At 40.3% G+C, this 13,699-nt stretch overlaps 1 protein-coding gene across 1 annotated transcript in view; it reads right to left on the bottom strand.

Moving 5' to 3' along the window:
- shank2b (SH3 and multiple ankyrin repeat domains 2b) overlaps window positions 1–13,699 on the bottom strand; it is a 75,463-nt gene that overhangs the window by 31,949 nt on the left and 29,815 nt on the right. The window contains exons 11-12 of the mRNA XM_059535677.1: window positions 4,747–4,904; window positions 4,168–4,281 (exon numbers count right to left, since the gene is read on the bottom strand). Of these exons, the coding sequence (XP_059391660.1) occupies window positions 4,168–4,281; window positions 4,747–4,904 (272 nt within the window). The remainder of the gene's footprint in view (window positions 1–4,167; window positions 4,282–4,746; window positions 4,905–13,699) is intronic.

Raw genomic sequence — 13,699 nt, 5'->3', positions numbered from 1 at the left:
CAAAAGGAGGTTTAGATTCAGTGCAATTCTACAGTGACATCTGTTCTATTCTGTGACTGTTAATGTAAGATGTCCTCCACATCTGTCAGTTGTTTCAAATACATAAAAGGCGGTTTAATGAATATTTTGGTTAATTAAACTGTTTTAGCAAAAGGTGGCAATCCATAGAGGTTCAAATTCAAAAACAGCATTCAAATCAGCTTTAAAATGTGAATCATGAGATTATCTGAAAAGTAAATCTTATATGGCTTATTTTTTGCCATTTATATGGAAACAAATCAAATAATATTGAGGTCAAACTGGACCTGTTATGATGCATCTCATCAACTGAATAAATCAAAACTGAATCGTTTGAGTGTGCAAGTGAATCATCCCACTCTGAGTCTTGACATTACCATTTATAGATGTGTTTTGGCATGTTGTGCATTATCCAGTTTTGAGCAATACCTGATTTCACTTGCATTAATCTGAACAGAGGAATTTAATATCAAGAGATATGGATGTTATAATTAATTGGATGAATAAAATGGCCACCACATCTCTTTTTAGTTCTCTTTCTCACATCTTAATGGAACACCCTCTCAGTTTTCTGTAGCAGCTATGTCGTCTTTCCAACAAAAAGTGTTCTGGCATGTACACACAGAGCCACACGTACTTGACACAAACGTTGTTCCTCTGTGGACAGTGTGAGGAAAAAAAGGCTATTTGACATGAGGGCGAGCAGCGATGACAGTTGCTACAACACCGAATTTCAAACCACTAGGGGTAACTAGCTGTGAAGCTCACTTGATAAAATTCATAAAGATAGTAAACGTGCAGCAAGCTCGAATTGAAGGATGCAAAACTTTCAAGGCAGAGTCAGAGCGCACCACTGGAAAAAAAGTAATAGCTATAATATTCTGACAGTCAAAAAAGTTTTACAACTCTACGACTGCAGTTTCTCACTCGATATAATATAACATTATCTGATTTGTCATCTTTGACAAAGCTTAAACATGACGGAGAACTGAATTAGATCGAAAAATGACCCCGAGACGATTTGGATATTTTACTACAATTTGTTTGCAACCACTGTTCAAGGTCTCTGAAACGGAAACAAAAAGTCATCAAGATGCACAAATACCTCAAACCCCAAGTGAAAAGACAACAACAACACATTTTTACTGCAAAAACTGCAACTGAAATTTTATCGACAATAGACTCCAACTCATCGTTCATATATTCTGTAACTGTCCACATCATAAAAAAGTGCACAGAGCAAAACATGCAATTATTGGTGGCACAAATCCGTAATTCATCACAAAACTCCTCAGTTTGCAGCTTCCTCAAATCAACATACCTCCAAAATGAACCTTCTTCCTAGATCTGCTAATCTCGTCCATTGGTCCCCTCTAGTTCACCCCCGAGTCAATCCGAGAAACACTCCTTGCCTGAGGGGCGATTGCCACTTTTCTCGGTCGCTCAGGCCCTGACGCCTAACTTCCCATCTCCTAAAACTCTTGTGTCTCCTCGAGCGCTCAGGTGAGAGCTGACCATCAGCACCACACACATGGAAAAGAGAACTGTGGCATTGCAAAAGATGATATGTAAGCTCTGTTCTCAGTACCGTGAGAGGGAGAGAGAGTGTGTGAGAGAGGAAAAAAAAAGATGCCACAAAAAGAGGAAAAAAATCTTACCAAGGCCCACTCCATAGCAACAGGGTTTGTACAGTGTAGAGTATGTTTCCATGGAAATATATCAATCAGGATTGTGCATGAGTGTTGCTCGGAAAGGTTCAAGAGACTTCAGCAGATTACTTGTGCTGTTGCTAACCAGCCGATGCTGGATTTAACTGTAGCTGATTTTGAACACTGTACTGGATCGTCAACTTTTAAGGCAGCAGCATATGTGATGTATCTTGGCTAGTTGTTGGATTAACTGCAAAATAAGACAGATTTGGACAACAATCTTCTAAAAAAAAATGTGATTAAAATAACCATGAAAGCATCACCCTGGGAACCAAATAACTATTTCATAAATCAATGAAAGAAATCAGCTGTCCTTGCAACTCTTCAAAAGTGCTTCGCTCGTAGAGTGCATTGTAGTAGCCATGGATTTCAAGGCTGCCAATGGCTCCCATCTCAACATAGCATTTCTCACCTTTTCACACTGCCGCCCTGCTTCTTTTGCAACACTAGCAAACATGGATGACATGGACACTTATACCAAACATAGCAAGCATTTTCACCTCAGATTACTGATAAAATGATTGATCAAATGTGTTGCGACAACTCAATTACTGGCCATAACATGACGAATAAAATAGTATAAGCAAAAGATCCAGTTTCAATAACGTATGTGGGTCAATGGTGTAACATGCATTTTATGTCCTGATTTATTCATTAATTCAAATATCTATTAAAAGTGCCATTTACACATTTGTATTTATTTAAAATGTTAAATTGTTAAAATAATTATCATAGTGAATTTCACTTCATGGATAATACCACATGAATTATTTTTTGATTGGAAATGTTATAAAAGTAAATAAATACTAAAAATCTTGACACATTACTTAAAACTAGATATAGAAGACACTGTTATTTTCTCAAAAACTATGCAAGAAGATGCAACATTTTATAATGTTAACTTAAAATACTTTCTCATTTAACAAAGAAAACTATGCAATGATTAACCAGAAAAGTATAAACACTCTGGTGCTTTCAAAACACTGCAATGTTTATTTGAGAATTCCAGCTTAGCATAGCAACACTGGCTTAACCAATAAACTAAGTTTGGGGCAGGGCTAGTTTTTTATCCAACCAATAGCAGGCAGGAAACCTGTTTGAAAACAATTTGTTTTTTTACAATTCAGCTCTGAAATTACACACTTCACCTTTAATAACAGCATTTAGGTTAGCCGTACAGATGCAAAAGCAATTACTGTGCTTCTGCAGCAAGACCTTAAGGCAAATGTCATGTTCCATCACATGACGGGTGAACTTAGATCTTACAGTCGGAGAGCTGAGTCAGCCAGATTCTCTCCCTAAGTCACATGGGCCAAAGCCTCTCGGCCAATGACAGCTGTCGTTCACCACACCTCCATTCTGCTCGCCACATGCTGTCGTGAACAGCTCTCCATTTGTTTCGTATAGCTGCCAATAGCTGTCTTACTGTACATGGGCATAAGCAACAATCTGGACCACAAGAGAGAATTGTGTTGGAAATTTTAGACTAAAGCATGATTCTAGATGAGCAATTACATTATGTCAAGTGTGTTGCAATGCAAAGCTTTTTACGGTTACTGTTATAAAGGTTCGGATGTGTTTCAATGTAGAAAAAATCTAAACGCCTCTATGACACCACACACACATACAGGGCTGAAAAACACACAGTAGCTGCACTGATGTGGAAGGCATTCATTTGGCCCAAAATAACAACTCTCAACAGAATGTTGCCCCTGGCCCCTTCTGCCAATTTGCACAGTGAACGTTGAGTGCACACACCAAAGCTACACAACAGCCAATGATTGTACTTATAACTAAAAAAAATAAATCAACACACATTTGGACTAGAGTAGAGCTATGATTGCCGTTAATGGCATTCCTGTGCTCTGTCCAATTTGGATATAATGCGCAAATCAAATTCTCAGGTGCTGATTCACACCAATGGTTGATGGATGAATGCGAGCATTTGATCTGAGAGGTGGACGCATGTACTTTGTGGCCTAGTTGCAAATGAACACTAACTGAATTAACAGCCTGTTATCGCCACAAGGCTCCTCACATATTCTGTGGGTTATCAGAGCACTGGAGAAGAATAGAGTGAGAGAACACATAATAAGAGGAGCGGGAAAAGTGTTTCTTCCCCTCACCTTGTAATATGTCGAACAATTGTGCAATCTGAAGTGCATTTAAGATTTATAAATTTACGGTCGAACCATTGATGTCACATGGACTATTTTAACAATGTCCTTACTACCTTTCTGGGCCTTGAATGTGTACGTTGCTGTCAGAAAGCTCTCAGATTTCATCAAATCAATAAAAAAATTGCGTATTTATGATAAACAAAGGTCTGGCAGGTTTGGAATGTCAGGAGGCTGAATAATTAATGACAGAATTGTCATTTTTGGTGCACTATACCTTTAAATTGGCATGACAGCATGTGTGTTTGTGTGTAGACACTCACAGGGCCTGTCCTCGTTGGGTTTGCTTGGGATCTCTTCCACGCATTCTGCTGGGAACCAGCCTACATTCCCTCGGGCACTGCCTTCCCAGAATCCTCCTTCTCCAATACTGAGAACTACGTATGAAAAAGACAGCAAAAATATAAATATTAAACATTCTTCTCATTATTTACATACTGCATGTGCAATACTATATATGACAATAGGAAAAATGCCCATTACACATACAGCTCTTTTAAGATCACTTTGGCATTAATAGGCATTCTGACCACTTCACTATGGATGTGTATACACTTACACATGACAATATAATATATCAGGCCTATGCTGATTTTATCCAATGAAGTCTTCATTCTACTGAAACCTCTCTTTCTGTTGTGAAGTGTTGCTAGCTCTGGCCAGGCTAATGCCGAAGGGCAGAAACAGTGAATTCTTGCTCTCCATATGGCAGGAGAAGCTGCACTGCCTGCTACAAACCAGCTTGTCCCTGCATTTGGTGCACATACTCTTAAAAATGTCCATATTTACTACCAATAACATATGGTGTAATTAAGGTAAGTAAAAGTGACACTTAGATGTACCTTTGACCCTGTCATTCTTATACAAAGCGATTTCTCCCTCGCCCTGCGGTTGGTAAGACTTGACCACCACATAGTGTCGTCCTGGCACAGCACTGTAAAGCTTGCGTTTGGACCCTGGAGTGTCCATGCCAGAGTACGCATCCCTGTTGGCACGGGGACTAGTGGGAATACATGAAGAAGAAAATGTTAATGAAATGATAAACAGAATTATAATATAATACAAGATGGTAATAAAATAAGGCAAGAACTCAGAGTTAAACTGTCAGAAAAACTGTTTATCTTGATAAGGTCAGATAACTTTGATAGAAAGGTACGTAATGGATTACAATCAAACAAATATTATTTGGCTGTTAAATTTAGGTACACAATTAGATAATTCCAATTTAGGTCAATCAATTACCAAGAAATGCTTAATTTAGTTCAGTCTGTGGTGTACAAGGGTCGCATTAGCAATAAAAAATTAAATAAAAAAATTAAAAACACTGAAGCAAAACATGGTCAGAAAGTGGCTGAATATTTTTTGATCCCAGATTTTACTGGTAGTCCACTGTTTAAAGAATTTTGTCACAGTTCACTTTATTTTGCTATCCTCATTCACATTAATGAACTACATTTATGAACTACTACTACGTTTGTTTTTGTGAAAAGTGGGGACATCCCACAGGCGTAATGGTTTTTATACTATACAAACTGTATATTCTATCGCCCTACTACACCAACCCTACACCTAAGCCTAACCCTCACAGGAAACTTTGTGCATTTTTACTTTCTCAAAAAAAACTCTGTATGGTTTATAAGCTTATGTCCTCATAAGTCACTCTCTCCTTGTAATACCTGTGTCATACCCATGTCATTATACAGAGTTGTGTTCTGATATGTCACAAAAACAAGCACACACACACATATAAAGCTAACAATGCTTATTAAGGTGAGGGTTCAGACAGAAATACTCAGATGCTTGTATGAAGAGAGTTCACTAACGTCTAAACTTATTTTTAAAGAGATGAAGGCTAAGGGAGGTTAAGGCCTGCTAAAATAGAGTCTAGCAATGTCTATGGTAAGCACTGAGACACACTAGTACTGTATACTAGACCACATCTATTACAAGTATAAGGGCTCCCTCTGCTGGATAGACACCATAAATATACATTAAAGCCAGATGTGCTCCTGGAGTTGTCTTACAAGCTGAAATTTTGAGTCTAGCTCAGGGCCAGGCTGAATCATTAATTTATCCAGTGACGGCTCACAGGAAACATCGCCTCTGAAAAGCAGCTGAGCCCTGTCCTGAAGTAACTCCGAATGTAACTTCAGCCACTCGGTGGGAGCAGACGGCTCACAACCCCCCACCACCCCCCCAAAAAAACTTCTCCAGAAAAATGCTGACAATAAAGACTCAACAAAAGAACAGTCCCGACGATGTTGTTAATGAAGGTGTTAATGAGGGCGCAATGGACCCAAAAATAACATCGAAACTTCAAAAGAACATCCAGTTTTCAGATGACATGCATAATCTCAGAGGCACATATCCTTATTTTCCCTGCTTTCAGTTTGACCTTTAAATGCAAGACTTGCTTCAAAAGGGGGCCAGGAGGATGGCCAAATGCAAAGCAATTTCAGATGGCTTTAAAAAATGTAAAGAAAAAAAATCCTTAGATTTTATATATATACACACACATATATATATATATATATATATATATATATATATATACACACACATATATATATATATATATATATATATATATATATATATATATATATATATATACACACACACACCCCCAAACCTGAATTCTGCAATTATGAAACACAGCTCTCCATGCTGTCAGTATAAACATTGTACAGCATCATATAAGTGACTTCCTGTTCATACTGTACATGACATGCCCTACCTCACCACCTCTCAAGGTCCTGTGGCATCTGGTGACTTCAGCCTATAGGAGCAGATGAAATTGGGACAAAGTACCTATATATGCCCTCTACGTGCCTCCAGCTTTTTTAAGCCTCCACTGAGAACCTCTCAATGTCATCATCCAAAGTCAACACACACAGATCAGCCTTCTTTAGTAATAAAGTTTGACGAAACGATACAGATGTGATGTGTTTTTTTGGAGTCAGAAAAGTGTTTATGCGCTAAATAGTCCTAAACAGATACACCTGGTTTATTACTTTAAAATCAAAAATGTGTGGAAATTGTGATGATGAATGGAGAATACCAAAAAAGTGGTAACAAAACCTCCAACAGCTGTGAGAAAATAATAGCACCGCTAAATTAACTCTCAGCTGCAAACTGGAAATCACAAAAAATGCCACAACACTATTTTAAGCATAAAAATACCATAATATCACTTACTCGCCACCTACTGTAGTTAAATGAATAAGCACAAAACAAAAACAATATCCTAATTTGCTTATATTGCTTGACGATATTTAATAATCGACTTTCAAATGGTCTCATGTACAGAATCTACACCAGCTGGAAGAAAAACAAACATATTTCAGCAAACCATAAATGAGTGGCTTACTCATTTAGAGCACCGCCTATGGCAGCCAACCGGTCTGCCAACGTAACTAGCTGTCAAAACCGAGCAGCGAAGCTTTCTTATCCAGCTTCATCCAAAGAAAATTACATAAACTGCGCTTCGCATCTTATTTTTGGTGAAAAAAAAATAAAAAAAGAGTTAATGTGGGCTGAGGTATTTATGCAAAACAGGGAGGAAGAAAACAAGGCCAGTAAGTGTTAGATATTGGTTCGAGTGCTGCATGTAAAGTCACATCCACAGGTCTATTTTTAATTAAGCTTGAAGGAAATAAGGTCTCAACATCTAGAAGATTTTGATGCAGCAATTAAAATATGACCACTGTGGCAGATTAGCTGCTACAGCAAACACTTGTCTAGCACGTAGCTGTACATTCATACAGTCATATTATGCTTATACTGACAACTATAGAGTTAAACTTAGCTCAATCTAAATCGGGCTTCATTTAACGCTGTAGGAGTTCACTAAACACTGGTCATTTTACCGGGGTCTGACTGTGCGTATTGTTTATTTGATTAGCATTTTTGAACCGCATTTTTACAGTTAAACTCCGCGCACGTGGAACAGCTGCGGGATCTCGGTCTGCTACGGAGGCCTTCATCATCACCGACCCCCACTACTGCATCTTGCCCACAGCGGAGGCGCCACAAGCGGTGTGAGAGGAAGCAGAAGAGGGGTAAGCGCGGAGGTATCTGGGCTAGGCTAACGGCTAACCCACACAAGCCATCTATCCCCACCATCATACTGGCTAACGTACGTTCGTTGGACAATAAACTGGACTACATTCGATTAGTACGCTCAACTTAGAGGACTGTAAGAGACTGTTGTGTTTTTGTGTTCACGGAAACAGACCACATCACTGTCATGCTAATGCCTGCATACAGTGCATACCACTTATTAAAGCCGCCAAACCAGTTTACAAACAGATTAAAGTGTGGCCAGAAGGATCATCAGAGGTTCTTCAGGACTGCTTCAACACAACTGACTGGGACATGTTTAAGCAGGCTGCCACATGCAATAACACCACTGACCTCCAGGAGTACTCAGAGACTGTCACTGCCTACAACAACAAGTGTATTGATGATGTAACGGTCACAAAAACCATCACTGTACGGGCCAACCAGAAGCCATGGATGACAGGGGAGGTCTACAGACTCCTGAAGATGCGGAACGCTGCCTTCAGAGCTGGAGATGAGGTGGGCCTGAGAACAGCTAGGGCCAACCTGTCCCGTGGCATTAGAGAGGCTAAGAGACATCACTCCAGGAGGATAGCTCATCAACTCAGCGACAGCAGAGACACTAGGAGCCTGTGGCAGGGGATACAGACCATTACGGACTACAAGCCCCGACCACGGACCTGTGACAACAACATCTCTCTGCTGAACGAGCTGATCACCTTCTTTGCTCGCTTTGAGCAACAAAACAGCACTACTGCACAGAACACTCCACCTCCTCCCGGCGACCAGGTGTTGACGCTGACCTCAGACAGCGTGAGGAGATCCTTCAGCAGGATCAATGCACGCAAAGCTCCGGGTCCTGACAACATCCCTGGGCTTGTACTGAAAGACTGTGCAGCAGAACTCACTGATGTCTTCACAGACATTTTCAACATCTCACTGAGTCAGGCTGTTGTTACCACATGTTTCAAAACTACCACCATCATTCCAGTTCCGAAGAAGCCATCTCCATCCTACTTCAATGACTACCGTCCTGTTGCACTTACCCCCATCCTCATGAAGTGCTTTGAACGGCTAGTCATGCACCACATCAAGTCTGCCCTCCCCCCCTACCTGGACCCCTTCCAGTTTGCATATCGGTCCAACAGGTCGACCGATGATGCCATCGCCACTACCGCCACTACCCTACACTCAGCACTCACACATCTGGACAAAAAGGACTCATATGTCAGAATGCTGTTCATAGACTTCAGTTCAGTATTCAACACAATCATCCCTCAACAGCTCATTTATAAACTGATTCAGCTGGGGCTCAACACTTCGTTGTACAACTGGCTGTTGGACTTTCTGACTGGAAGTCCTCAGGCAGTACGGGTCGGCAGCAACACATCCAGCACCATCACACTGAACACTGGGGCCCCCCAAGGATGTGTGTTCTGAGCCCCCTCCTCTTCACTCTGCTGACCCATGACTGCACACCATCACACAACTCCAACCTCTTTATTAAGTTTGCAGATGACACGACTGTGGTGGGTCTCATTAGCAACAAAGATGAGACAAACTACAGGAGTGAGGTGAGCCGCCTGGCCAAGTGGTGCTGTGACAACAATCTCTCTCTGAACGTGGAGAAGACAAAGGAGATTGTTGTAGACTTCAGGAGAGCACACACTCAGCAAGTTCCTCTGACCATCAATGGTGCGACTGTGGAGAGAGTGAGCAGCACCAAGTTCCTGGGTGTGCACATCACAGAGGACCTCTCCTGGACTGAAAACATCGCAGCACTGGCCAAGAAATCACAACAGTGTCTCTACTTCCTCCGCAAACTGAGGAGAGCCAGAGCCCCGGCCCCCATCATCTACACCTTCTACAGAGGCACCATCGAGAGCATCCTGACGAGCTGCATCACTGTGTGGTATGGCGCCTGCAACGCGTCCTGCCAAAAGACTCTGCAACGCATAGTGAGAGCAGCTGAGAAGATCATTGGTGTCTCTCTTCCCTCCCTCCAGGACATTTATGGAACACATCTCACCCGCAAAGCCCTCTGCATCACAGGTGATCCCACTCACCCATCACACAGCTTCTTCAGTCTGCTGCCATAAGGGAGGAGACTGCGGCGTCTCTAAGCCAGGACCAGCAGACTGAAGGACAGCTTCATCCACCAGGCTGTCAGGAAGCTGAACTCCCTCCCGAACTTGCCCCCCCTACCCTCTTCTTCCCCAGGCACCACTGAACTATGAACCCCCCCCACACACACTAATTATATGATGGCATGCACTAGTCACTTTGTGCAGCATTGGTCTGCTCACTTCCTCATTCAGCATGGAACTGATGTCATTCCACTACCTCATCAGTCAGTTAAATAAAATAACTGCTCTTGAGCCCTTTGTCACTTGTCACTTGTCACTTTAACCAGACTTAATAAGATATTTTTAATAAGGGATTTTTTTTGCACTAAAAATCTTTTATCTGCACTGTTGTTCACTTCATTGATTTGGACTATATCTGTCATTTGCCTTGCGCTGCTTTATTTAACTTTATTTTTAATTTTATTATATGCCTTTTTTTTACATTCCCTTATTGGATAGTTGTATCTACATTTTATATTTGATCTAGATTTTTTAGGCTTTAATGTTAATGTTATCTGTATGCACCGGGGTCTGAGAGTAACGCAATTTCGAGTCTCTGTATGTATGTACTGTACATGTGGAAATTGACAATAAAGCAGACTTGAACTTGAACTTGAGCATGCTGCAAGCTATAGGCTACTGTAGTGTTCAAGCTACAGGATGTATATCTAACTGCTTTTCAACTTATCCGAAGCATTACACTAAGATTTTATGAACAGAGTTTGTTTGTTTTAAATGACGAGGAAGTAAAATGAATAACTTCAAGAACAACTGTGAAATCCATAGTACTAATAATAATAATAATTCATTACATTTATATAGCGCTTTTCTAGGCACTCAAAGCGCTTTACATAGTCTGGGGGTATCTCCTCATCCACCACCAGTGTGCAGCATCCACCTGGATGATGCGACGGCAGCCATAGTGCGCCAGAAAGCCCACCACACACCAGCTTACTGGTGGAGAGGAGACAGAGTGATGAAGCCAATCAGCAGATATGGGGATTGTTAGGAGGCCAACAATTGGTCAGAGGCCAATGGGCGAATTTAGCCAGGATGCCGAGGTCACACCTCTACTCTTTTCGAAAGACATCCTGGGATTTTTAATGACCACAAAGAGTCAGGACCTCGGTTTAACGTCTCATCCGAAGGACGGTGCTTGTTGACAGTATAGTGTCCCCATCACTACACTGGGGCGCTAGGACCCACACAGACCACAGGGTGAGCACCCCCTGCTGGCCTCACTAGCACCTCTTCCAGCAGCAACCTAGTTTTCTCAGGAGATCTCCCATCCAGGTACTGACCAGGCTCAGCCCTGCTTAGCTTCAGTGGGAAACCGGTCTTGGGCTCCAGGGTGATATGGCTGCCGGCTTTAAGAAAGTACTAATTAAGAAAGTCAGTAAATATGGTGTCAGTGTGGTATAAATGTAGAAGGTGTTCTTCAAAGTATTCTTTATGAAAAGAAAGTAAAAAAATAAATAAAAAAAAAACTCTTTAATCCAAGGTTTTTGGCTGGGTTATTTTAACAACTTAACATAGCAGGTATAGGCTATATATAAAATATTAATATAGTAATATATATATATATATATATATATATATATATATATATATATATATATATATATATATATATATATATATATATATATATATATATATTAGTGGTGGGCATAGATTAATTTTTTTAATCTAGATTAAACCCATTCAGAATATACACACATTCAGAATATGTGTGTTACCCAAATAAAATTGACAAACAGTAAGTCTTTGAGAAGGGGTTTATCAAACTAGGTGGTGCATTAGAAAATGGGCTCATCTCTTGCTTGAAAGTGATTGAAAAAGCTGTAAACTAATTCCACATTGCACAAGGTGCAAACAACCTTACGCCTGTTTCACACATACTCCGTCTGCAGTGCGTATGCGTTGCATATTTTTTTATGCACCCATGTTAACGGATTCCAGTTGCGTTCCAGGAGCGTTGCGTCTGCAGCAGTGCAGCAAACGTTTACGTACCAAGTAGCGGACTGCAAACGCGTCCTGTGTGAAAGCACATCGAGTCCGTGCTGCACCACATACGTAAGGCACACGGACTGCATACGCACTGTAGATGGAGTATGTGTGAAACAGGCGTGAGCAGGGCTGTAGCTGGGGTCAGCGGGGACCCGGTGAAGGTTGTACCAGTGGGCCCTTTTTGAAATTGTTTAATTTGTATGTTCGTTTATTTTCATTTATTTGTGCTATTTACCAAATGTTTAAGTTTTTTTCAAGTTTGTAGGTGTCCAGGTACAGAAACCAAATAATTAAATGTAAAATAGCACTGGATAGTCTTCAATGTAAAAATGAAATATACAGTCAAACCTACATTTATTAAGACACCTTCAACATTTCTCACATTATTACAGTTTTGCTATATATATCAAACATTACATCTGGTGTCTGAATAATTTTTGGTTTGACTGTTAAAACTACAAAGTAATTCAGTCAAGAGCAGTGAGTGATTTTCATTTTCATTTTCTTGGATTAACATTACAGCAGCCAGTAGCTAAATTAGTTCAAGTGTTTTGAGACGACTTTCTCTGCGTGAGCCCTGAACACCAGAACACAGCGAGTACTGAATTGGGCTCTTTCACATCTTTTTGTTTGTTCAAACTGTGATTTGTATTTGTTCGTTCAGGTGCAGGAGGGACTTCGAGGAGAACTTCGCAGAAGAGAGCTCGGTTCAGTGTTACTGTCCGTGATACGTGTATACAGCGCGCGAGTAACCAGCTATTCTGTTCAGCTTTTCCGCGTCTTGTTTTTGGATGCTTTAATGTTTAAATCGACAAGCGGTAAAGCTTAAAAACACGTGAAAAAGATAAGCTTTCGTGATGATGCGCAGCAGTGGCCCGTCAACTGTCCTGAGCATCTTTTTAGGCTGGCCTCAGCCAGTCGGTTATATAAAATATCAAGGTGAAAGTCATCATAGCTTGCTTAGTATAGAGCCAGCTCCCAACCCAACTTTGAGAATAGATTAACGGCGATATTTTTTTATCGCCCAATAAGAGTCTCCCGTTAACACAGCATAACGTTAACGTAACTAATATTAATAATAAATAATAAACCACACACATGTTTGTTTTTCCCTATATAAAAATGTGTGATAAAATTTGAACATTATTTATTTGTATGTGTATATTATATATTATATACGTACAAACATACACACACATTCACAAATGTATATATTATTATTATTATTATTATTATTATTGTTGTTGTTGTTGTTGTTATAAATTATGTTATTGTCATAAATTTAAATGGACAGTTTTTTTCATATTCCCCTGCCTTCATTAGTCAAATCCTGCATGTTTTTCTTAATTTTTACATTAAAAGCACCACAAATTCCCATGGACAAAATACTGTGATACATTTTCTAGACCCTATTTATTGCAGTACTATAGTATTTTTAGGAAAAACCTTGAAAAACCTAAATGTAAATACCATAGCACTTGTTTTCATGGGGGTAGATCTTCAAAACAACTCTGAACAAGCGGCATGGTGTTTCTACAACATGACCTTTACTGGCACGAGGCGGAGCGTCTCGTATTTCCCTTGCTTATAGCGGTTG

This window comes from Carassius carassius, chromosome 43 (genome assembly GCF_963082965.1).
Source record: "Carassius carassius chromosome 43, fCarCar2.1, whole genome shotgun sequence".
Lineage (NCBI taxonomy): Eukaryota > Metazoa > Chordata > Actinopteri > Cypriniformes > Cyprinidae > Carassius > Carassius carassius.
Note: the sequence above shows the minus strand (reverse complement) of the source record. Positions and strands in the feature narration are given on the sequence as shown.